Source organism: Rosa chinensis, chromosome 1 (genome assembly GCF_002994745.2).
Source record: "Rosa chinensis cultivar Old Blush chromosome 1, RchiOBHm-V2, whole genome shotgun sequence".
NCBI lineage: Eukaryota > Viridiplantae > Streptophyta > Magnoliopsida > Rosales > Rosaceae > Rosa > Rosa chinensis.
Window position 1 is genome coordinate 57,192,660 of NC_037088.1, and position 26,514 is coordinate 57,219,173.

At 37.3% G+C, this 26,514-nt stretch overlaps 1 protein-coding gene, 1 long non-coding RNA gene and 1 pseudogene across 2 annotated transcripts; all 3 read left to right on the forward strand.

Annotated features, from left to right (window-relative positions):
* The first annotated feature begins 7,566 nt into the window (after positions 1-7,566).
* On the forward strand, positions 7,567-9,727 carry LOC121050107. Its single transcript, XR_005801907.1, has 3 exons — positions 7,567-8,062; positions 8,499-8,618; positions 9,688-9,727. It is a non-coding gene; the product is annotated as an uncharacterized LOC121050107 (long non-coding RNA).
* Positions 9,728-11,674: 1,947 nt separating this feature from the next.
* Positions 11,675-14,441, forward strand: LOC112182676 (heat shock cognate 70 kDa protein). Its single transcript, XM_040508967.1, has 2 exons — positions 11,675-12,068; positions 12,641-14,441. Exons 1-2 carry the CDS (start codon positions 11,858-11,860, stop codon positions 14,128-14,130), a joined length of 1,701 nt encoding a protein of 566 aa, XP_040364901.1. The 5' UTR covers positions 11,675-11,857; the 3' UTR covers positions 14,131-14,441.
* A 2,524-nt stretch (positions 14,442-16,965) lies between these two features.
* LOC112182678 lies at positions 16,966-19,540 on the forward strand (annotated as a pseudogene).
* Positions 19,541-26,514: the final 6,974 nt, after the last annotated feature.

Below are 26,514 nucleotides of genomic sequence, written 5' to 3' on the forward strand. Positions count from 1 at the left end.
GTTGCCTCCCTCTCTTTTTCCACGTTGACCTCTTCGGTTCCGTGTTCTCCTATTTTGGCTGTTACCTTCCCAGGTAGAGCTATTATATGGACCAGAACGTCCAGTAGTATCCCTAAGATTAGGGTTTCGCTCTTGGCGCCCTCTCTTAGGGACGCAACTATAATTGGACTCCGGAATATGCTCTGTTTCCACGGATCTTGAATTATAGTTCTTCACAAGGATGTTGTCATGCTTTTCAGCGACATTCATAGCTCCAACAAGCTCATGAAACCTTGTCATCAGTCCTGCAGTAACATCGATTCGATAGTTCTTAACAACGATCAACGCAGAGACGGGGAAGGTAGAGAGAGACTTCTCAATCAACATCGCATCTGTGATCTCTTTACCACAAAATTCCATTAAGGATTTAATGCGAAGTGCTTACGAGTTTTAGTCAAGAACTGACTTGAAATCACAGAAGTGGAGGCTATGCGATCTCACTTCTAGGTCAGGAAGCAGGGAGTCACGGACGTTGCCAAATCGTTCTTCGAGTGAGACCCACAGCCTTCTGGGGTCTTTTTCATTCATACACTCGTACTGGAGCGAATCATCCATATGACGAGTCATTAGGATAATGGTTTTCACCTTATTTGCCTCTAAGGCTGCTCTATTTGCTTCCAAAGCTTGAGCTTGCTCAATAGTTAGCACGTCCTGGCTAGGCTTGAGAATCATATCCAGGATTCCATCGGCCTTGAGATGCTGGCGGACATCACGAACCCACCTATGATATTCAGAGCCAGTTGTTCCCAATGGAGCAAAGTCCAATTTGTTCAGATTACTCATCCTGAAAGAGAACAAGAAATTAGGATTAGTTTCGGAGCGAAAAAGGCTATCAGGAAAACAAATAAAATTTCTGAGCATAGTCGCTTCCAAGAAATTAGGAATTTCCGAGCGTAGTCGCTTCCAAGAAATTTCATTCCAAGAAGGGTTGGATTAGATCGAAACAATCACTACAAGAGAAAATAGTAAAAGCGAGGAATTTCATTGTGACAACCCAAAATTCGTCGCAAAAGCTTGGCAAATACGAGAAAATTTCAGTTGTCGCACATGATCCCATCTGCAACAACCAATTTGTCACATAAAGTAAGCATTTGCGAGAAATTAACAGTTGTTGCCCATATGACATTATGCGACACCTAATTCCTCGCAAAATGTCAATTATGCGACAATTTCTACAAATTGTCAGTTAATGTTTTTGTGACAACTTTAACTTCCTCACAAAAGATTAATCAGGTGACAACTTCTTCGAATTGTTGCTTAATGTTTATGTGACAACTAGATATTTGTCGTTAAAGACTGATTTAGCGACAATTGCTATGAGTTGTCGGTTCATGTTTATATGACAACCTTAACTTCCTCACTAAAAATCAATTGGATGACAACTTTAATGGGTTGTCGCTTAATGTTTATGTGACAATTTGAACTTCCTCACTGAAAACTAATTAGGCGACAACTTCTACTAGTTGTCGGTTAATGTTTATGTGACAACTATAATTTTCTCCCAAAAGCCCAATTAGGTGACGACTTCTATAGGTTATCGCTTAATGGTTATGTGACAATTTGAACTTCCCCACTGAAAACCAATTAGGCGACGACTTTTACGAGTTGTCAGTTAATGTTTATATGACAAATTTAATTTTCTCTCAAAAGGCCAATTAGGCGATGACCTCAATGAGTTGTCACTCAATGTTTATGTGACAACTTGAAGTTCCTCTCTAAAAACCAATTAGGCAACGACTTATATCAGTTGTCGGTTAATGTTTATGTGACAACTTTAATTTTTCTGCAAAAGACCAATAAGGTGACGACTTCTACATGTTGTCACATAATGTTTATGTGACAACTTGAATTTTCTCGTTGAAAACCAATTAGACGACTACTTGTACGAGTTGTTGATTAATGTTTATGTGACAACTTTAATTTTCTCATAAAATACCAATTAGGTGACGACTTCTATGGGTTGTCGCTTAATAATGATGTGACAATTGGAACTTAATTCCTTGCCGAAAACCAATTAGATGACGACTTATATCATGAATTGTCATTTATTATTTGTGCAGCTATTAGAACTTAACCGCATATTATTTGAAACTTCTTGTCGACATGAAAATTTTCTTTTCTAGTTAAATTATATTACTTAAACTAGTTTGATTAGGTAATATATTATTGGATTATGATTCTAATCTTAGTCAACTTTTATTTATTTTAGGAGGAATGTCTAAAATCTTATGGAGGACCAATAACAAGTACAAAATCATCATTTTCTTGTATAAATGAAATCAAGCGATCAAATAAATAGGTATAGGACAAGGATTAGAATATCCCAATATATATATATATATATATATATATTTTGGAGGGACCGATATATTATAGAGGAAATATATCTTATCTTCTACCGTTTCTGTAAATTTTCTCCAATATCGTCAAATATTTCTGATATACTAGATATTTGGGATATATCTGCATAAAATGTGAGAAGAGAAAAAAATAAAAAGTTACTCGATTATTCATAGAGAAATATATAGTATGGAGTATGGAGGTTATGTGTGGTGTAAAATTTAAGAATGGTTTCTAGTTAGGAAATGGCCTAATAGAGAGGCAACACAATCTATTTGGAAAACATTTCTCAAGGTGAAATCTCTCAAGGCAGATCTGGGTGAGGTGAAGCCCCCTCAAGCCGAATCTGGGTGAGGTGAAACCTCTCAAGGCAGATTTGAGTGAGGCAAAATTCCCTCAAGGTGAATCTGTGTGAGGAGAAATCCCCTAAAGACGAATATGGGTGAGAAGTAATCCTTAAGTGGAATCTAGGTGAAGAGAAATTCCCTCGAAGGAAATCCGAGTAAAGATAAATCTCCTCAAAACAAATCTGAGTAAGAAGTAATCGTCTTGAGAGAAATCTGACTAAGGAGAAATTCCCTCAATCATATGAAGGTTTCAAAGAATTTTTTTTTTTCATTTCCCCAAACTACTACTGCTTTTCTTGATGATCTTTATGAAGTTTCTAGACCTAAATAATTTGTTAGATACTTTTTCTTTTTGTTGTTTTGGGTCTTTTTAAGACCTCCTTATAACCATAAACGAAAGAATAACCATGTAATAAGGACGAATTGAATATATGTTATGCTATTTTAAACTAATATAAAAATCATATAAAAAATTATTCTAATGAATGCCTCTTATATGAAGAAAAAAGAAAATATCCCGCCTTTACATCCCACTTCACACTTCATATTCCCTCCATTAGATTGAAATTAAAAAAAATTAAAAAAAATCTTACCTTATCCCTTTAGGTAAAAATAAAAACTTACCTTATCCCTACGTACTCCACGCTCAAACCCTAAAAATTCTTCGATCTCATATATTCTCTCTACTCGCCGCTGCGCTGTGGCCTAGCTCCTTCTTGGATAATTGCTTACAGTTTTTCCCTATTCTCTTTCAAATTGTTGAACTTAATTAATCTTACAACTATTATTATTGATATCATATTTCTTTAGGTATAACTACAGAGTGAGGGGGCTTTGAAATCATGTTTGATTTGATATCTTGGTTCTTTTTCAATAAAGAGAAAGAATTTAGATATCTTGTTTCGTTACCTAGCCTTGTTGCAGATTTTATATGAATTTCATCTTCTATTAATTTGTCCCTTGTATATGTGTTTATTTTTTGATTTCTTTGAAATTTTCCTCGGTTCTAACAAAATAGAGCTAATTAATTAAGTATTTCTTCTTCTATGTGTAGGAAGAGTCGTACAAAATTGGAGGCCGAAGCTTCCTTTTGTATTTCTTCAAACTGGTATATACTTGAGCAATCTTGTTTTTTAATTGTTTTGCTTAAAAGAATTCATTTCCAATTTTTGTTAAGTATATATTCTTTTTTCTGTTCACCATTGTGAGATTTTATAAGCAGTCCAACATAGAAGGACTTTTAGATACTTAAATTTTGGGGAACATATATGTGTGCTCGATCTTATATATGAAACTTTCCTTATTAAATTCCGTATTGTATTAGTTTTGTATTTGTAGTTCGCTTCAATGAAGCTTTTTGGCCAAAAAGGGCCAAGCTTTTTATCTTCTGCATATATTCTTAACGTCCTCAATATATGACTAGCTTGTTGGCTCATAATTTCAAATATTCGAATATTTGAGGAGATCAATTCTGGCCTTTCGGTCACCCCTCAGTTTTGTATTCCTTAATTTGTATTTGAAAACTTTTGATTCACCTGCTTTTGTTTGTTCTTGTTTGCAGCATATACAAATATCCAGCCTCCAATATATGGCAAAGTTGGCGGAGAGACAAACAAGTAAGTTGTTTCTCTATTTGGTCAGATTGAGGAATCCATAATTTTAAGCTTATTTAATATTCACATACCTGGTGTTTATGCGCTCTTGCTTGAGTTCTATAGATTTCGGCTTGTAAACTCAGGCCTCCTATATGTTAGCATGCAAGAAGGAAAAACACTAGGGTGATCAAAATGCTCACTCATTCAGGTATAATTTTTAATATATTTTAGAGGATTTATAGTTTTGGTTCTCTGCATTTGATTAGATGATTGAAATTGGTTTTTAACTTGTTATCTAAGGAAGGTGACAATGGTCAAGCTTGAGTTTAGTAGGTAATAGTAGACATATTTTTATTTGATGTGGGAATAGAAATGCAGATTTTCGCCACATTAACTTCTTATATCAAGTTCATATCATATATATGAAAATCATTTTCTTGACATTGTAATGTGGTAGATAATGCAATTAAACTTGATGGGTATCTAAGTTCAGTTCAATTTGAGTTTCAATTTGATAGCTATTATATTACTATTTGGTTTTTATGTCTTTCTATTGTTAACAAATACATTTGCAGTTAGTGTGTCTTTTGTAGTCGTCCTTTGGTGCAAAGATTAATTATCTCTTAACACTAGACACTCACTTGTGAAAGTTTTCATAAGGTACTCTTCACTGACTTGTCTAATTTTCCTGTTATATGCTATCATTACTATGTTAGATGGAACTAACTTATCTACATATCAAGCACTGGAACTGACTTATCTAATGTTCATGTTAGATGATATCAGTGCTATGCAGATGGCATCTCAATTGCCACCAACCCGAGGAAAAAGATTATGAAAGCTAAGTTCAAACTTCCTCCACCCCGGGTGCAACACCATCACCTCAACACACACTAGCTCATTGTTGTTCATGAGCTACTATATAGGAAATTTCTTTTGCACATGTGGTGAAGGAACTAATGTCCTTAAACAGCTTCACATGTGGTGAAGGAACTAATGTCCTTAAACAGCTTCTCAGATGTTGTATATCCTCTTTGATTTGCAATTAAGGAACTATTTGTATATGTTGTGAATAATTATATGCGACCGCGTCTATATTTTTATAAAGCTGTCGTAAAAAGTCTACATTTCTCGCTTAATTGAAAATGCAATGACTTTGGGTTGTCACAACCGATTGTCGCATAATGTGTTTTACTGACTGTCAAAAGTGACGAAGTTACACAATTGTCTCTTTTTCAATATGCGACGCAATTAGTTCCTCGATGAAATTATAGAAGACGAAAAAGAAGTCTCGCATATAATTTTCTACAATAAATACATATGTGTCACATATTAATATATGCAACAAAAATGAAACCTCGCAGTTATTTTTTACAACAAAAAAAGTCTCGCATATAAATTTTTTATCAAACATGTAAGCCTTGCAGACGGAATATGTAATGTAAACGAAGTCTCGTATATTAGAAATTGTAACAAACATAAAGTCTCGCGTATAGCATTCTGTAACACAGTTACATGTCTTGCAAGATGTCATATGCGAGGAACAAATTGCGTTGCTTATTGAAAATGCGACAAACATACAAGCCCCGCAGATGAAATATGCGACATAAACGAAACCTCGTATATTAAAAATAATAACAAATATAAAGTCTCGCATATAGTTTTTGGTAACGCACTTGTGTGTCTCACAATTTGTGATATGCGAGGAACCAATTTCGTTGCATATTGAAAAAGCGACAACCGTGTAATTCCATCGCTTTTGACAATCAGTAAAACACATAAGGCGACAACTGGTTGTGACAACCCAAAGTTGTTGCATTTTCAGTTCAGCGAGAAATTTAGACTTTTTACGACAACTTTGGGTTGTCGCCGATGACATTTTCTCTTGTAGTGAATGATGTTTGCGGTCGATCGTTTTATCTCAACAAACTCTAACTTTGGAGGACTCTACAAGCTCTAAGCTTGGAGTGAGCACGATCCCCCACAGTTTGGCTTAATTTGGTCTCCCTTATGAAGAAGAAAGGGGGGGGGGGTAGAAGAAGGGAGGTTGCAAGTCTCCGAAAAATAAGAGAAATTGAATGTAAAAACTCTAAAAAACGGAAAATTTTAGAAAAAAATACCTTGAAATAGGTCGCTAGAAAATTTGGCAGGAAAAAGTCGCAGGAAAACTGGTCGAAAAGTCGCTGGAAAACTGGCCGGAAAAAGTTGACCGGAGATGGTCAACCGGCGTTGACAGTGCTGACGTGGCGCTGGGTCAGTTGCAGTTGCTGACGTGGCAGATGCTTCAGTGGGCCGAGGCGAGTCAGTAGGCCTCTGGGCTTCTGTCCCTTTCTTTCTGGGCCGAAAGCTTCCTATTCCTCCTCTTCTGGGCCGGGCTTCGTTCTTTTGTTTTTTTCTTGGGCTCGTTTGGAACAGAGAAGGAATAAACTGGAATAGCAGGTGGCGGTTCAAGATGCAGCTGCTTCTAGTGGGCGGTTCGGGTGTCTCTTGGCCGGTTCTAGAAAGAATTTTTCCGGTTCCCGAAAACTAGAATCAATACTCTGGTGGTGACAAAATATGGTGATCAAAGGTGGATTGGAAAGGTACGAACCGGACAGGGGATTTTATGCTTCTTCTAGTGGCCGGTTCGGTGATTTTCCGGCTGGTTCTTAGGGTGGGGCCTCCGGTTCTGGATTCATGGAGTTGAGAGCTTCAAGGTGGGCGGCGGAGGTCTCTGGGATTTGAAGGCTACGAATTTAGGGTTTCAGGGTTAGGGTTTCGTGCTGATAACGTGTTTTAGGAAAACTGAATTGGGAGAGAATTGAGTCGTGCTTTCATTGATAATAGGGGCCTCTTTATATAGATGATTACAAGACATAGAGATAGAATTGAACATGGAAACATAATCGTACATTGATTGGATATCTCCTAAGATTCTCCAAGAATATCTCTAATATAAACCCTTTTCAACTAGAGCAAGTAACCTCGAGTTTGGGCCAGACACATATTCTGGATTTACTTGAACATTAATTAATTATTAGAGAAAACAATTTTACCTTTAATAAAAATATCACATGCGTGGCACATGCTTGACACATTAGCTTTTTAACAGAGCATTGAAGGAATTTGGACGGAGGCATCACGTAAATATCAAAATATGAATTTAGGTATCACATCGGTACAATTATGAGGGGGCTTTTTAGCGCCCCCGCTTATAAGCAGATATTGCAATAGCGTTTGGTAACCCAACTTCTAGCCGGCTTTTTCCAGAAGCTGCTGCGGCTTCCGTTGAAAAGCAGAAGCGGCCTCACCCCTCCTTTTAAAAGCCAGAAGTCGGGAGATCATTAGTGACGGTAGATTAATGAAATTTCGATAATACCAGTCTCTACCCTCCATTTCTTGAAGGAATTACGCAGACGGCATGAAGGAATTACCAGTCTCTTCAGTCCTCACGCAGACGCTGCTCCTCTTCAGAGACGCACTCTCTCTCTCTCTCTGACTAGCATCACCTCTCTCCTTAACCCTCTGGCTTCTCTTTCTTTTGTACTCGTCAATCAACATCACGATTTTGGGTATTGGAGTTACGGAATTAAGTAAATATATTTATGGAAAGTTGGGGAATTGGGATTTAATTCTTCAGCATTTTTTTTTTCATATTTTGGCTTCAAGGAAATAGCTTTCTGGGTCTATGTTTCTGCTTATGAAATTGCTCTGGTCTGGGCATTTACTGGTGTGAATTTGAGTTCTCAGCTTAAATTCAAGGTAGCTGATTAGCTTAGCTGCCTCGGAACTTTGTTCTAGACGTTGGATACTGATTTGGTTGCGAAAATGGCTTGCATGTTCCAATTGAGAATGAAAAGATGAATGCTTGAGCTGTGTGAGTGTAATGTTGGGTTTGCTTTAGAAGTGAGTTCATGTCTATATTGTTATCAATATATTATCAAAACTTTGCTTTCTTTTATGAAAGTGAAAACTAAGAAGAGATATGAAAGAGATGTTTTGAACATTTCTGGTTTATCATTAGAAATCAAGGGTTGGGTTTGATGTATAGAAGTTTATGTTGTATATCACCCACGCTAGAAGAGAGTTTGAATCTGTGATTAAATCTAAATTATATGAATAGTTCTTGATGTTATTTAATTGATTTTTCTTTTGGTGAAATTGATTGATTGAACTTTGCTTCTGTTTGCTGGTAAAGGAATCAAAGTAACTCAAAGCAGTACTAAACGATCGATTGAGCCCTGGGGGTCTTCAGAAATAACATGTAAGAAGACAAGGCAGCAAGTTCCCCCTCTAGCAAGGTTTCTCATTGCTTCAGGTTTTGTACTTTCTAGAACCAGCTCATTGCTTCAGGTTTTGTACTTTCTGGTTCTAGCTCATTCATATTAAACCTGAAATAAGAGAAGTTAGATATTGTGATGTTTAACAATCTATGGACTGATTCAATGCTTTGATGAACTTTTGCCAGACTTTTATTCTAGAAAGGAACCCCACTATTCAATACTTTGATGAACTGTATGTGTGGTTCATTGTGATGAATAAAAGAGAATTGAGAGAGAACAAAAATATGAAAAGTGTGATTTTCATTGAATTGATTCCATTACAGTTATAGCTTGATCTTGTATCACTTCTATAGCTACTGCTCATTTTTCTCTTCTTTTTTGTTTCCTTGTTTTTTTTTTTTTTTTTGTGGTTCATTTTCTTAACTGATCTTAAATTGTTTTGAACAAATCAGATGTGGTAATAAAATCATACTGGGATATTATGATCAGTTTTTTTGCTCTTTTTTTTTTTTTGAGAATGATTATGATCAGTTTTTAATCTTAACAATTTGGGTTTTTGGTTTGTGTGAACAAGGAACAGTTTTGGGTTTCAGATCTGTTGAAAGATATAAGCTTGTGCAGTTGATCATTATGAATTTTATGTGGTTGTTAGCTCAAGTGAGTGTGAAGTGAGTTTAGCCGAGATTTCATTTTCATTATTTTACACGTTATGTGAAAGTAATTCCCAGTTTGGAATATCATTCTTAACCTGGCTTCAATAACTGGAATACTAAACAACTTTGGTTGATATTTTTTGTTTTTGTTTTGTTTTTGGTTATACTATATTTTCCAGCAACAAAATGGTTTCATAACCTTGGCTTGATGCGCTAATGTGTAGTTTCTATTGTATGTCTAATTTTTAGGTTGCATTCTGCAGGAAACTATTCTGCACCCCAACTTTGTCTTCTCAATGCCTGCAAATTTGTACTTAATCTGTTAAGTATTCGGCTGTTGAAATAGTTACGTTTTGCTTTAGAGATTGATATTGGGGTATTCGAAAATTGTTTCTGTTTCCTGCAATCTTGAATATATGACCTTGTGTTTGTCTTTGTATATAATCGGAAGAATGATCCATCCAACATGAAAGTCTCTTGCCCTTTGAGCTTTGAACTGCATATATGTTAGCCTTGATCTGGTAAGAGGCTCATACTAGTTGACTTCCAAGAGAATACCAATCCTTACTTTTTGTGTTTTCTGATACTTTTCACGGTATCTCTGAACAGTAGCTGCATGTGACAAAATCAAATGATGAGCAGCAATGTAAGGCTCAGTTCGTGAATTCCCAGCTGTGCAATTTCCATAAGCTTTGGAGCACCATGCCGGAGGATTCATTCCATTGTCATAGCCAAGAGCAACCACCACTCTAGGCTCATTGAATGTCATCGAGTTCTTCACTTTCCCAGTACCATCTGGGAAGATTCTGGACCATGATATTGAGATCCGATAGGCATCAAAATTTAGGTTTTTTCACCGACACTGAGTGCTTAATTGGTGATGCAGCATTTAACCAAATCTTGAGGAACCCTACCAACTCAGTCTTTGGTAGGACTATTTTCTTCTCAGACCACCAATTTTATTTCAATTTTCTCATTTGTTCAATTGTTGTTCTGTGGATATCTTTTTAAAGTTTCGAGTTTTGACTGCTTTCTCTTTGATCTGATGTATAGCTACAGAATGTGTGCCTAAGTTTGAGCTTGCTGGATAGGCAAATGGGTTAGGATAATAAAAATTTGGGGGTTCGGCGGTCGACTTTAGTATAATTAACTCGCGGCTGATTGGCCAAGAGAGGTTTTGATTAATTTTGCCCTGATAGACTTCTTCTAAGTGATTGTGGGCCGAGGTAGGAACCTTTTTGCAAGGACTTGCAGTGTTTTCACCAATGTTGCTTCTTTTTTATTTTTTTTTGATAAAGAAAGTGATTAAGATGATAAAGAAATAAAGTAAGAATACAATACCATTTGATGTATTGAAGTTGAGTTGTGTTAGTTGAGAACCTTCTACAATGAGTCCGAGTGTATAAACATAAGGTTTAGGAAAGTAAATACAATTGAATTTCAGTCTTAATGACAAAAAAATGGCCCATAGTTTCTTGCTATTTGCGGCTTTATTCTCCTTGATCGCACCAGAATTACTTTCTTCTTGCGGTACCATTATAATTGATTTGCTCTTAATTATGCAATATTGTCTCTAATGCATGCCTTCAAGTTCAATTATATCCTGGCATTAATTATTTTAACAAATAATTATCACAATTATTTCTTTCCCTTCCAACTTCTTCTCTGAAAATTAATATCTCATAACAATAAAATTTTATTGAGATACCAACAATAAATGCACCATATTTTCCTCATCTATGGGCTAAGGACTTACGAGCCGATTTTTCAAAAATAGGTACAAACATGAACATGTTCTAAAAATCATGCTCCTTCATGGTAAGATTATGACACGAAAGAAATTAATAGAAATGAATGTTGACAAGGTTTAAGTGTTTAACATGTCACAAAGTCAAATTATGTCAAAGCTACTTTGTTTTTCAAATTTTTAGTGCCATAATTTTATCATAGATTACGCATTATTTTTACAACATATTCCAAATGATAGCACTCAATAATATTAAACTAATTTTTTATTTATATGATTCCCTATTTTACTAACTTTGGAAAAGAAATTCAAAAAAGTTCCATTTTTCAACCTGATCGAAATAATAGAAGAACTCTTGTGTACGGTTCATAGGTTCACCAGTTGTGATCCAATCGTCATGGCCCACGACATTCTCTAATGAATAGTACTCCCCGATTACTTTCATTCCTAACGAAGTTGTAAACTCTAAGCTAGGAACGAAAAGGAAATGGGTTCTAGACTTCTAGTTGGATGGTTCAGTATATTTAGGGTTTTTCCAACTTCAAATTTCAAAAAGCGGATTAGCAATTAAGATCATGTGGCAGCCACGGCTGCTACATCGTTACAAAATCCCATCAACCTCAGAAAGCCTCTGGCTTTGCGTATAAAAACTTGCAAAAAAAAAAAAACCCATCTTTTCTGATCTTCTCGTTCTAATAATTCACTTTCTGTGCTCAAACCATCTCAGTCGACTCTTTTCACTTCTATCTTCCCCAAGAAGCTTGCTTTTCTCTTACCTCTTCACTGTTTTCAACTCTGTCTTCTTCACGAAGAAGCCCTCATTCTGTTTTTTCAAGGACTTCAAGAAACCCATCACTGAGTTTTTGAGCCAAAAATGGAGGGAAAAGAAGAACATGCAATAGGGATCGACCTGGGAACCACGTACTCGTGTGTTGCAGTGTGGCAGCACGGTCGTGTTGAGATCATACCCAACGAACAGGGAAACAGGACGACTCCGTCTTACGTTGCCTTCACCGATTCCGAGAGCTTGGTCGGCGATGGAGCTATTAACCAGGTGGCCAGAAACCCCACCAACACCGTCTTTGGTAGGTTCATCTTTTCCCTGTCTACACTTATATATAAACTGTTTTGTTTCTCAAAACTGAGCTAAGATTTTAGGTATTTGGTTTGTTTAATAATTTGGCCGGCTTGTATTTGGTTCGGAGATGAACCTTATTTGTGCAAGTTTTTGAGTTTGGTTTAGGGTGTGTAGGATTGTCGGCTAAGAACAAGCATGGATCAGATAGGAGTGTAAATGGTGGAAAATATATACTATTGGCTGGCTGCGAACTACAAATCTTTCACTTATTAGTTAGAGCAAGTCCTTGATCTTCGATTTTACTTGGATTTTACCCACAATAAATTTGATACAGTACTCTTGTGATTTAGGGAAAAAAAAGGTCATTGATCTATTGGGACAATTACTACTACACCTCTGCAGGTTTAGATTGAAACTTGGTTATCTTAAACAATTGGAGGTAGTAGGCCCAATTAAGTTTAACAGTAGAACTTACATAATAAGGAAAAAAGTGTCATATGACCTTTTTCTTCTTGGTTTTCCTCAATGGAATTGGTTTCCTCGTTGCACTGTGTTTTTAGCTTTGACATTAATTTGCAGATGCGAAGAGGTTGATTGGTAGAAGATTTAGTGACACCTGTGTTCAAAATGATATGAAGCTTTGGCCATTCAAGGTCATTGAAGGTTCAAGCGACAAACCCATGATTGTGGTCCACCACATGGGTCAAGAGAAACAGTATACTGCTGAAGACATTTCATCCATGGTATTGGGAAAGATGCGTGAGACTGCTGAAGCCTACATTGGCAAAACTGTGAAGAATGCAGTAGTAACTGTCCCTGCCTACTTCAACAACTCACAGCGTGAAGCTACAAAACATGCTTCTGCCACTGCCGGACTCAATGTGATTCATATGATCAACGAACCAACTGCTGCAGCCATCGCTTATGGGCTTGACAAGAAGGCTGGTTGGTATAACAACAGAAATGTGATGATTTTTGACTTGGGTGATGGCACTTTAGATGTGTCTCTGCTTAGCATAAATACTTCTGGTGTCTTTGAAGTGAAGGCAACTGTTGGAGACACTCACCTTGGGGGTGGAGACTTTGATAGCAAAATGGTCAACTTCTGTGTTGAGGAATTCAAGAGGAAGCATAACGTGGATCTTAGTGGAAACTCCAAGGCTCTTAGGAGGTTAAGACATGCCTGCGAGAAGGCAAAGAGGAGGCTTTCATATGCCACTGTGACTGATATTGAAATTGAATGTTTGCATCAGGGTACCGATTTTTTTGTAAGTTTTACCCGTGCCAAATTCGAAGAACTCAACAAGGGTTTCTTCATCAAGTGCATAGAGCCTGTGGTTAAGTGTTTGAAGGATGCTAAGATGGATATCAGCAGCGTCCATGATGTTGTCCTTGCTGGTGGTTCATCTAGAATTCCCAAGGTGCAGCAGCTATTACAGGATCTGTTCAAGGGGAAGCAGTTGTGCAAAAGCGTTAATCCTGATGAGGCAGTGGCATATGGTGCTGCTATTCAAGCTGCAGCCTTGAGTGGGAATGAAAATGGGATGCTTCAAGGCTTTGCTCTCTTGGATGTCACCCCACTCTCACTTGGAGTTGAGACTCAAGGCTGCAACGTCATGTATGTTGTGATCCCAAGAAACACTAGAATTCCCACCACAATGAAAAGGAGTATTACTACTTTGTACGACTACCAAACTGCCATTTCCACACCCATTTTTGAGGGGGAGAGTCCAACAACATTAGAAAACAATTTCTTGGCTGACTTTGTCATCTGTAACATTCCTCCAGCTCCCAAGGGTGTCGCTGGATATTATATTTGCTTTGACATTGATGCTGACGGCATTCTGTGCATTTCTGCTGAGAATAAGTTCACTGGTGAGAAGCAAGGGTGTACAATCATCTCTACAAACAAGATAAAACAAGAAGAATTCAAGAAAAGCAAGAGAAAACTTGATAGAAGGGAGCTAAGCAAGATAAACCAAGAAGAAAATGTGACAAGCAAGATCAAATGTAAAGCAACCGAGACAAGCAAGAGAACACTTGATGGAAGGGTGAAACATGCAAGGTAAAACCCTAAATCGTGAAGGAACTGGAACTGAGCAAGCAAGAAGATATAAATTGAGACCGTTGATGGCCTTTTTGTTTTTGATATTTTACCGGTGATGCCTTTGGCTCGACGGTTTTGGATAACTGTCCGATATGCCCAAACTGTTGATCATATTTAGTTTTGGGGGAGTGAGGTGGATGGCCATCCTTTTGCTGGTGGGTCATGCATCATTGTGACTTGCTGTTCTTTCACTCAGAGACTTATTATTTTCTCTGAGATTTTTCTTGCCTGATCACTATAGCTTGCAAGCATTTCAGTTCTATAAACCACAAATCAATGCACTAGACATGTTTTATGAAATATTTTTGAAGTAGATAACACGGTTGGACTTCTGTTCTAGCTGGTTTCTGTTTTGTGAGTTGGTTGCAGTCCCTATATTATTCTTGCTCCTCTTTGGTTAATTATTGTTATTCAGAGGTGGTTATCTTGAGATGCTAGAAGATTGGTTTATATTGCCCCCACATGGTTTGACAGTGTTTGACTTGAATTGTTGATCAATCTAATTTGAAATCTTTGGAAAGTTAAAACGGAACTACATGCAGTAAAACATGAAAGCATAATATGAAGTGCAAAAGAGATTGATGTGTTTTCTCACTTTCTGTAACGGTATGCACTTTTACAGAAATATGATTTACAACGTTAGAAACAGAACAACCAGGTGATAGGTTCAATTGTGTTGTAAGGTTCAAAATATATCGTGCGTTGTCTGGTGTATAGAACTGAAGTGCTTGCAAGCTATAGATGTCTCTATAGTTTGTAGCTGATGCTAATCGAATTCTAGAGTTGTTCAGTGCTAAGCTAACTTTGGCCGATCATTTTCGCCATGTAAATATGAACAGAAGAACAAATTAAGTCCAGTTCTCTTGTACAGCTCTCTAAGGGGTTCAAAAATCAGCCAATCCATTAACAAGAGAACTAATTTACGATGGTTTTGTTATTTTGTCCATGTTTCGCCCTTTGATTGATCGGTTGGACCACCGAGATTTTCTGGGACCTTGGTTGAAGAGTTTCTCCAAGCTCACTACAAGATCATCACTAACAAGTTCATATTAGATTTCAGATGCTAAACATTAAATTCAAAAAAAAAAAAAAAAAAACAGAGCCAGACAACTACTATCCCACTACAAACGGGTCTAAAACACATCAGCGTCAGAAGGCTCTGGCTTTGCGTATAAAACGTTGCAAAAAATCTCTCTTTTCCTGATTTTCTTTCTCTATTGGTCTTGCCAAAGCACTCATCTCTCTTTTATTTGATTTCCCTCTTCATCAAACTGCCTCACTCTTACTCATAATTATTACTGCCTTACTCTCCCTCACCGTTTTCAACTTCATCTTCTTCAGGAACCCTTCTTTCCTTCATTGATTCTGAGTTTTTGAGCCATAAATGCAGGGAAAAGAAGAATATGCAATTGGGATTGAGCCTACTCGTGCATGTAGCAGCGAGCTAATGACAATGTAGAAGTCATACTGAACGAACAGGGCAACATGACAACTCCATCTTGTGTTGCCTTCACTCAAAACAGAGAGGTTGGTTAGTGATGCAGCCATTATCCAGCTCATTAGAAACCCAGAAAACTCCATTTTTGGTAAAGCTCATTTCTTTATTTCTTAAATTTATTGCTGCAAAATGCTTTTTGATTAGCTATATATATATATATATATATATATATATACATGTTGCCCTTTTATAAGGTGAGACTGAAGATGGAAACGCGCGCCCTGGGTTATTTTAAGAGAATTTTAAGTGAGATACTGAACAATTGTGTCTTTCAAATTGTCAAGTCACATGACAATAAGCTCAATATCTGATAAGTCACATTCAGATTTCTGAGTTTTGTAATATTTGATATGATTGTATTTGATAAGTGCTAAGAGTTGTAAGTGTAAAGGGTATCTTCACTGTCTTTGCGGAGGACATGTCCACTGGCCAAAGGAAAGGGATTACAATCCACAAAACGGTGACGGAGAAGCCATGAGAATTGAGAAGATGAGGTAAGAAATGATCGTTTATGGCAAACTAAGGCTGAAATGACATATATGATAAAATCGTTGTGATCTTTACACTGAAAATTGTTGTAATTTTTCCATGTTAGGGGGAAGTTAGGCAGTCATTGGGTACTTGTTTTTGTTGGCCGGTTGTTTTGCTTACAGACTTTTTAGGTTATTTTTCTTGCATGTTTTGCTAAAAGAGTACCAAGTTTTGCAAGAAATCATGTTGGGTTCTGTAATCTCACCAGGTTGGAATTCAATTGTCAAGTTGTTTGTTTGGAGACAATATAAGAGTGATTTATATTGGTTCACATGATTTTATGTTTGTCGAATATAGTTTAAAATGGTGCAGAAGGTAAAGGAAACTAATATAGCAAAATTAATAAGCATGAAATTAAGTTTAGGGTACTAATAATACTACAAGTTAGTAAAGTTCTGAGTGTAAGTCACTTTCTTCTGCAGTTTGTTTATAACGTAAAGTATACATTTTTCGTATGTAAATTTTGTTCACAGCTAGGTTGGGAGATTGGTGCATGTTCAGAACAGTTGTTATGACTCATTTCTATGTCCTAAAACAATAAAATGGAATTGTACAAACTCATCTAATTCATAGCATAAACAAATGATTTTTCCCCAAAAACTGGACCAAAAGTTTTGGACCAGTTCTACAGATTGACTTGGACTTGTTCCCTCATCGACTTGGTGCGCAGGCACTTTTTATTTCTTCCACAAATGTTGATCACATCAATAGTTTAACTTTCCACTTCATTCAGTATATTGCTCACTTCTTCAAGTTCTTGATCTGAGAATGGCAGAAGCAAGAGGCTGTGCAATTGGGATTGATCTGGGGACAACATATTCGTATGTTGCTGTGTGGGAGCACGAACAGGGTCATGTGGAAATCATAGTAAATGATCAGGGCAATAGGAATACCCCATCTTATGTTGCATTCACTGATACTGAGAGCTTAGTAGGCGATGCAGCATTTAACCAAATTCTGAGAAACCCTACCTACTCAATCTTTGGTAGGATTATTAATTTTCTCAGACCATCAATTTTATTTCAAATGTTTTCATTGTGCAATTGTTGCTCTGTGAATGTTAGTCTTTTTAATTTGTTGACTGCTACAAATATAGCTACAGAATGTGTGCCTAATTAAGTTTGAGCTTGCTGGATATGGAAATGGATTAGGATTATGATAAGTTAGGGGTTTGATCAACTGTAGTATAATAAATGAAAGCTTTCTTATTTTCTGTTAAACAAAGTTTGAGTTCTTAAGAGGTCGAAAGTTTTATGTCTTAAGTATCATCTTTGGTTCATCAAAGTTTCCCTATTTGTTAAGTGGTACGCGTACTCAACTGTAGCTAACTATATTTAGTTGACATATTTTTGATAGAGTATAGTTTAGTAAAAGTGGGATATTTACAGAATTCTTTTCATGATAGAATCTAAAATTTCATCAATTTGTCAATTCACAGATGCAAAGAGGTTAATTGGCAGGAAATTCAGTGACGCCACTGTTCAAAGTGATTTGAAACTCTGGCCATTCAAGGTCATTAAAGGTCCTGATGATAAGCCGATGATTGTGGTTACCCACCAGGGACAAGAAAAGATGTGTGCTGCTGAAGAAATCTCATCCATGGTTCTCACAAAGATGCGGAAGACTGCTGAAGCCTACCTTGGATCAACCGTGATGAATGCAGTTATCACTGTCCCTGCTTACTTCACTAACTCTCAACGTCAGGCTACAAAAGATGCAGGTGCCACTGCAGGCCTATATGTGATGCGCATCATCAGTGATGAACCAACCGCTGCAGCTATTGCATATGGCATTGACAAGAAGGCTGGTGGGTATAGGAAGAAAAATGTGCTGATATTTGATTTAGGTGGCAGTACTTTAGATGTGTCACTACTGAGTATATGTGATGGTGTTTTTGAAGTTAAAGCCACGGCACGAGAGACTCATCTTGGAGGTGAAGATTTTGATAACAGAATATTGTGTTGAGCAATTCAAGAGGAAGCATAAAGTGGACCTTATTGGAAATGCTAGAGCTCTTAGGAGGTTAAGAAATGAATGTGAGAAGGCAAAGAGAAGGCTTTCATCTACAACTACAGCAGACATTAAAATTGACTGTTTGGATAAAGAGAATGATTTCTATGCAACTATTACCCGTGCTAAATTTGAACAACTCAATATTGATTTCTTCAATAAATGTATGAAGCCTGTCGAGAAGTGTTTGAGAGATGCTAAGATGGATGTAAACAGTGTCAACGATGTTGTTCTTGCTGGTGGATCTTCTAGAATTCCAAAAGTGCAGCAGTTACTACAGGATTTGTTCAAGGGGAAGGAGCTTTGCAAGGAAATTAATCCTGATGAGGCAATAGCATATGGTGCTGCAGTTCAAGCTGCAGTCTTGAGTGGGAATGGAAATGAGAAGCTTCAAGGTTTTGCTCTCTTGGATGTCATCCCTCTATCACTTGGAGTGGAGACTAATGATTTTGGTGACCCACATTTTATGTCGATTGTGCTTCCAAGAAACACCAGAATCCCTGCCAAAAAGAAAGGAATTATTTTCGAAACTTCCATTGACAACCAGGTTTCAATTCCATTCTCAATTTATGAGGTCGAGAGTTCAACAACCTTAGATAATAACTTTTTGGGTAAATTCTGTATGGATGGCATTGCTCCAGCACCTGCAGGTGTAGTTTCCTTTCGAACTTCGCTTTGATATTGATGCAAATGGTATCCCGACTGTCTCAGCTGAGGACAGGGGCACTGGCCAGAAGAAAAAGATTACAATCGTCATTAATAAATTGTGAAGAAACTGATGGCATGAAGTAAGAAGGCATAATTTATGCCGCAGTACTGGAAGCGAAATGACTTGCATGTGAATAAATTGATCATTCTGATTAGGCCTGGCATTTAAACCCGTAACCCGCAAACCCGCACTATACCCGCAAGCTAAAAACCCGCACATACCCGCCCGTTTATTAATCCGGGCTAAAAAAAGCCCGCACTCAAAAAACCCGCAAATTATCGGGTTTTGCGGGCTAAATCCATTGGAACCCGTTAACTAAAAATCCTTCCCAAAAACCCATTTCTCATTACCCATACGGGTTCCTTTTTTTTTTTTTTTTTTTCAACCAAGGCATTTTTATAATTTTTCTTATTCCCCATGAGAATCCGACAGTTGGATCTTCGTATAATTGTGAAAAGACTATTCAAAAGGAGATCCGTGAGGATTCTGAATCGTGATTCTTCTCTACGATTCAGAATTTCTGATATTTTAAGGGTTCTTCCCCATATCTTCAAGTTTTATGCAAGGCTTGATGACCTTATCTGAATATTGTACTAGAATATGAATGTTCTACACTGAACTGGTAATTTAATTGAATAATGGGAGTGGGGAGAAATATGAGTTTTCATTTTTATTTCTAATATTGTGCTATTGTCGCTGTGAATTAGTGAATCCATGAGAGCTTGCATGCCTCCTTTGTTTTGTTCGGTAATGAATGAGTGACTCGATGGAGGGAGGCAACAAGCAATCCCTTTGTTGGCTTGGTTGTTTCACGTGTTATGAGATGTCATTTTGCTTCTTACAGTATAAGTATCTGCTTTACAATGTCTATTGCCTGTCTGCAGTGTTGTTCAATAGTCGAAAGCATCCATTGTTTAGGTCACTCTTCAAGGATATCATTGGAAACTCTCTGCAATGACTTTACTCTTCTAAAGTTCTCAAGGTACATTAATTATATATGATGGAATGTCTTCAAGAGGAAGGAGTTGCACAAGGCTGTGCTCATGTTGCAGTCTTGAGTCAAAATCTTAGCGAAGAGCTTCAATCAAGGTGTCACACACTTTTGTGGGGAGTACTCGAAGTACTGTAAGTTAATGAAGCATAACACTTTCTGGTGCCACTTTCTTTGATATTTACTTTTGGCAAGAAGTTGACACTTCTCTTATGTAAATTTTGTTTATAGCTTCCTTGGGTGATCGGTCAGAGAGGACCATGATTTTTCAGAGGAGTTGCGTTGCTGCTAAATTCACGGAAAATACCAAAATGCTGATCTGTTTCCAACTCTGATGGTCAACATTGTTAAAGTTAATGCTTTATTCCTTATGTTTTCCTCTTTATGCTTTAACTCAAGTAAAACTCAAGTAGTTGTTGTAAAACCATAATTACTTTGACTTTTGTGTCTAAAGTGTGGTGTCTAATATGGCAGCTGCATCTCTAGAAACTAGAGAGGGAATCTGATCAAGAAAATATCAGAACGTAGCAGTGAGCAACAAAGTGTGCTGCAGCTTTTTCTTTCAATAAAAAAATCATCTTCTTGCATCTGTGTCTATACCATCACTTCTATATCAAATATATATTGGTGTATGTGTGTGATTGAGTGCAGGAGATAAAGATCAACTGATCTAAGAAGCTAATCAAGGCAACGTACCTGATTGGAGTTGTGAAGAGCAGTTGCATAACAAGGCAGCAAGCTTGGATCAAAGGAGGTGAGTAATAGCTCAACCCCAACATCTGGTATCAGAGCTTAGTCTGATCAAGGCTAAGCTGGGTGTTGTGATTTCTAAAAAAAGAAGAAGGAGCAATTAATCAAGTTTCTTGAAGAATCAACCATGGCAAGTTCAAGCTCAAGTGGTGATCTTCGAACTCCAATATTTGTTGGAGAAAAGTTTGATTTCTGGAGAATCAAGATGAGGATAATCCTTAAATCCTATGATATTTGGTATCTAGTTGAAGATGGTTTTGATAATCCGGCAAATATGGAAGGTTTGACAGAAGCTCAGAAGATGGAGCTGAAATCAAACATGAAGAAGGATGCTAAGGCTCTTGCAATAATCCATGGAGCAGTCTCAGAAGAAATCTTCCCCAGAATCTCAAATGAGGAGACTTCAAAATCTGCGTGGGATGTTCTAGACGAAGAGTACAGAGGTACTACTGAGGTTAGAGCTGTGAAACTTCAATCTTTACGTAGAGATTTTGAATATACTAGAATGAGAGATGGTGAAGCTCTTGAAGATTATCTCACTAGGCTAACAGATATAGTGAACCAAATGAAAGCTTATGGAGAAACTCTAGATGATAAGAGAGTAGTTCAGAAAATACTTATTAGCTTATCGGAGAAGTTTGATTCCATAGTTTCTGTTATTGATATGACAAAAGATATTGAAACTTTAGGGGTTCAAAAAGTCATTGGTTCTCTAAAAGCCTATGATCAAAGGTTGAATAAGCGTGCTGAAAGTGCAATGGAGAGTGCCTTTCAAACACTTAGCCTTAGTTCAAAGAATTCTGATCAACCTAGTTCTTCTCAAGGCAAAAGCAATGTGCCTAAGAAGAATTGGAAAGGCAAAAACAAGAAGTGGGAAAAGAAGAGCAGCAATGAAGAAAAGGGTAGTTCAAGTTATAGTGCTATGGTGAAATGCAAAACTTGTGGAAAGTTTCACATTGGTGTTTGTTGGTTTAAAGGAAAGCCAAAATGTCAAAACTGTAACAGGTTTGGACATGTGCAAAAGGATTGCGATCTGAACAAGCATCACGCAAACTTCACCGAAGAGCAAGACAATGATGGCAACATGTTCTTTGCTTGTCAAGCAGCAACTATACCAGAAAATGAAAATGTTTGGTTTGTTGATAGTGGCTGCAGCAATCACATGACAGCAAATCAGTCCATTCTTGTGGATATTGATAAATCTGTGATCAAAAGAGTGAAGATGGGCAATGGTGATCTAGTACAAGCAAGAGGAAGAGGAACACTTGTTGTTGAAACAAAGAAAGGAAGAAGATTCATAAGAGAAGTGTTGTTGGTTCCAGAATTGGATCAAAACCTTCTAAGTGTTGGGCAACTTCAAGAGAATGGTTACCCGGTACTTTTTGATGATAATTTGTGCACAATCTATGAAAAGAAAAATAAAATGCAGATTGTGGCAACCATCAAGATGGAGAAGAACAGAAGTTTTCCTATCTCTTTCAAATATCCAAGCAACATGGCTTTGAAGGTTGATGTTCTAGATGACTCTTGGCTTTGGCATAGGAGGTTTGGGCATCTAAATTTTCAGAGTTTGAAGCAACTACAACAGAGGAATATGGTGCATGGTTTACCAACAATTCAAGAAGCCAATGAAGTGTGTGAAGGTTGTGCCATTGGGAAGCATCATCGAGAATCATTTCCTAAAGGGAAAGCTTGGAGAGCATCTACACCATTAGAGCTTGTCCATACTGATGTGTGTGGTCCAATGAAGACAAAAACTCATGGTGGCAACAGGTACTTCATAACCTTTATTGATGATTTCTCTAGAATGACTTGGGTGTATTTCTTGAGACAAAAATCAGAAGTGTTCACTGTGTTTAAAAAGTTCCAAGTGATGGTGGAAAGGCAAAGTGGGCATCTTATCAAGGTCTTGAGAAGTGATAGAGGTGGTGAATATAACTCAAAGGAGTTTGATAAATTTTGTGGAGACATTGGGCTCCAAAGGCAACTCACAGTGGCCTACACTCCACAACAAAATGGAGTAGCAGAAAGGAAGAATAGAACCATAGTCGAAATGGCTAAGTCTATGCTGCATGAGAAGGGGATGACACATGAATTTTGGGGTGAAGCGGTATACACTGCTGTCTACCTAATGAATAGGTGTCCTACTAAAGCAGTGGAAGATAAAACACCATTTGAAGCATGGAGTGGTAGAAAACCATCAGTGAATCATTTCAAGGTGTTTGGTTCTGTTTGTTTTGCTTATGTTCCAAAAGAAACAAGGCAGAAACTTGATGATACAAGTGAGAAGTGCATTTTTGTGGGTTATAGCACACAAAGCAAAGGCTATAGACTCTACAATTTGAAGAAAAAGAAGGTGATAATCTGTAGAGATGTTATCTTCAATGAAAAAGCCTCTTGGGATTGGAAGCAAAATGCAGTCCAAAGTCCCAACATTGAAATGGAAGAAGAGGAAGAAGAGGTAGAGAATCAAGAAAATGAAGTTGAAGTTGTTGGAGGAACTCCACAACAAGTGACTCCAATGGGCAGTCCACAATCACAAACATCCGGATCTTCATCACCAAGTTCAACTCCTATAAGAATGAGGAATTTGAATGATGTTTATGCAAGCTGCAATTTCTGTGTCATAGAACCAGAAAACTTTGAAGAAGCAATGCAAGATGAAGCTTGGAAGAAAGCAATGGTGGAAGAGATAAATGTGATTGAGAAGAACAACACATGGGAGCTTGTGAACAGACCAAGTGACAAAGAAGTCATTGGAGTGAAGTGGATTTACAAATCAAAGTTGAATCCAGATGGTTCCATTCAAAGGAACAAAGCAAGGCTGGTTGCAAAAGGGTATGCACAACAACCCGGAATTGATTACAATGAAACATTTGCACCGGTAGCAAGGCTTGATACAATAAGGAGTGTGATCTCCTTAGCAGCTCAAAAAGGTTGGTCTCTACACCAACTTGATGTGAAATCTGCATTCCTAAATGGAGTCCTAAAGGAAGAGGTCTATGTTGATCAACCGGAGGGCTTTGTTGTTAAAGGAGAAGAGATAAAGGTGTGCAAGTTGAAGAAAGCTCTTTATGGGTTGAAACAAGCACCTAGAGCATGGTATGGAGAGATTGATTCTTATTTCATTGGGAAAGGCTTTCAAAGAAGCCACAATGAACCTACTCTCTACATCAAGATTGAAGGTAAAACTAACATCCTCATTGTTTCATTATATGTTGATGATTTAGTTTTTACTGGAAGTGATGAGAGTTTGATTAAGAAGTTCAAAGAAGAGATGATGAAAAAATATGAAATGAGTGATTTGGGTCTGCTACATTATTTTCTTGGAATTGAGATTTGTCAGAATGAAGATGGCATATTCATATCTCAAAAGAAGTATGCAAAAACTATCCTAAAAAAGTTTGGGATGGAAGGATGCAATTCTGTTCCTACACCATTGGTGGTTAATGAAAAACTTCAAAAAGAAGATGGAAGCAAAGAAGTGGATGAGTCAATTTATAGAAGCTTAGTTGGGAGCTTATTATACTTGACTGCAACAAGGCCAGATATTATGTATGCTGCAAGTTTACTATCAAGATTCATGCACAAGCCTACTCAAATTCATTTTGGGACAGCAAAGAGGGTACTAAGGTACATTCAAGGTTCAATAGATTTTGGTATTATGTTTGAAAGAAATGTGGTGCCAAAACTATATGGATTTTGTGATAGTGATTGGGGAGGCAGTGTTGATGATTCAAAGAGTACTTCTGGCTATGCTTTCACTCTTGGAACAGGTGTGTTCTCATGGCAGTCCAAGAAGCAAAAGACAGTTGCTTTGTCTACTGCTGAAGCTGAGTATGTATCAGCATCATTGGCAACTTCTCAAGCAATATGGCTGAGAAGTATCATGGAAGATGTTGGTGAAAAGCAAGGAGAACCTACTCCAATACTTTGTGACAACAAATCTGCAATTGCGATGGCTAAGAATCCGGTGTTTCACAACCGAACCAAGCACATAGCTCGCAAACATCACTTCATCAGAGATGCTGTTGAAGACAATGAAATTGATGTGGTATATTGCAGGACGGAAGATCAAGTAGCTGACATTTTCACCAAGGCATTGTCAAAAGAAAAGTTCCAGTATTTCAGAGAGCTACTGGGAGTCAAGAAACAAAGCATTAAGGGGGAGTGTTAAAGTTAATGCTTTATTCCTTATGTTTTCCTCTTTATGCTTTAACTCAAGTAAAACTCAAGTAGTTGTTGTAAAACCATAATTACTTTGACTTTTGTGTCTAAAGTGTGGTGTCTAATATGGCAGCTGCATCTCTAGAAACTAGAGAGGGAATCTGATCAAGAAAATATCAGAACGTAGCAGTGAGCAACAAAGTGTGCTGCAGCTTTTTCTTTCAATAAAAAAAATCATCTTCTTGCATCTGTGTCTATACCATCACTTCTATATCAAATATATATTGGTGTATGTGTGTGATTGAGTGCAGGAGATAAAGATCAACTGATCTAAGAAGCTAATCAAGGCAACGTACCTGATTGGAGTTGTGAAGAGCAGTTGCATAACAAGGCAGCAAGCTTGGATCAAAGGAGGTGAGTAATAGCTCAACCCCAACAAACATCCCAACCTCTCTTCCTCATCCCTCTCTGAGCTGGTACTTTCTGTGCACCTCTCACTAATTTGTTTTTCTTTTTATGTAACTGCTAGTGTGCAACATAGAATACTGATCATTATATAAGTAAAAGATCTTGTATTTTGGGTATTAATAGCCTTCATTTTTGTTCTGCAGAATAATGCTCAAGTCAACGGTTGAGTTACCAGAATAGGGTTTGTATCATTTTTCAACTGCTAATTACTTGAGCAGAAAAGTATCCTTGTGCATGTTCAGTCCGCTAGTCAATGATTTATGCTTGGGCATTTTACTTGTAATATTAAAATCATTTGCCTCCTATATATATATGAGGGCCCTTCCACTAATTTGTTGATTGATACTAGTGATTGATCAGTAATTTGTTTTGCTTTGGTATGGTGTGGAGCTGTTGAAGGTGTCTCTGCGGTCCAAATCGGTCCTCACAAACGTCTTCCTTGGGAAGAAAGCTGGGATTGGCATTGATATCTTGGAGCAACTACGTAAAGGGCTTTAATGATCATGCTTTTGGATTTCATGACTTTTTTATGGGAGTCGAATTAATGTTTAGACTCTGAATGAAAACTTTCTTATGTCATATGCTTTTTTAAGGAGTGTGCTAGTTGAATGTTGGAATATAACTATGTGGTTATCTTTAATGAGGGCTTTCATAAAATTTGTGGATTCTTTTTCAATTGGTTTATTGGTCTTGGACCATCATATATGCTCTTAAGGTGCACTAAGATGTTTATGTATTTAGCTAAGACTCCCCAGACTTTTTAACCCCTGCCTGTAATACTGAAATGCCATTGAATCTTACTAGGCATCACTTATATTGTACCATTGATCAGTCTTCTAACATTTGATCAATCTAAAGAATCCCACTACATTGCTTTATGATCAAACTTTTAAGGTTTGAGATCCGAGTGCGAGGCTGGAGCTTTAATTTGAGTGGGGACTTTATCAAAGACCTAATAATACCAAGACTTTTTAAAGGTGGAAAAGAGTGTAGCTGTAAAGAATAGATAAAATCCTCGGCAAAAGAAAAGATACACACACCTAGTCATCTCTTGAAGAAAAAGAAAAGAACCACAAGAATTCACATTCACATGAATTTAAAGCTTTTTTTAATTATTTTGCCCGTTCGTGTTCTGATGTAGACTTGAATTTGAAGGTTTTTTTTTATAATGGAAGCAGTAGGCGAATATATATTCATCAAAAGCTAGAATAGGCCATTACAT

Excerpts from the sequence above, each read along its gene's own strand:
- LOC112182676 (XM_040508967.1), top strand. The coding sequence starts at position 11,858 with ATGGAGGGAAAAGAAGAACATGCAATAGGGATCGACCTGGGAACCACG. Across the intron at positions 12,069-12,640 it reads CCCCACCAACACCGTCTTTG|ATGCGAAGAGGTTGATTGGT; the intron begins GTAGGTTCATCT and ends ATTAATTTGCAG.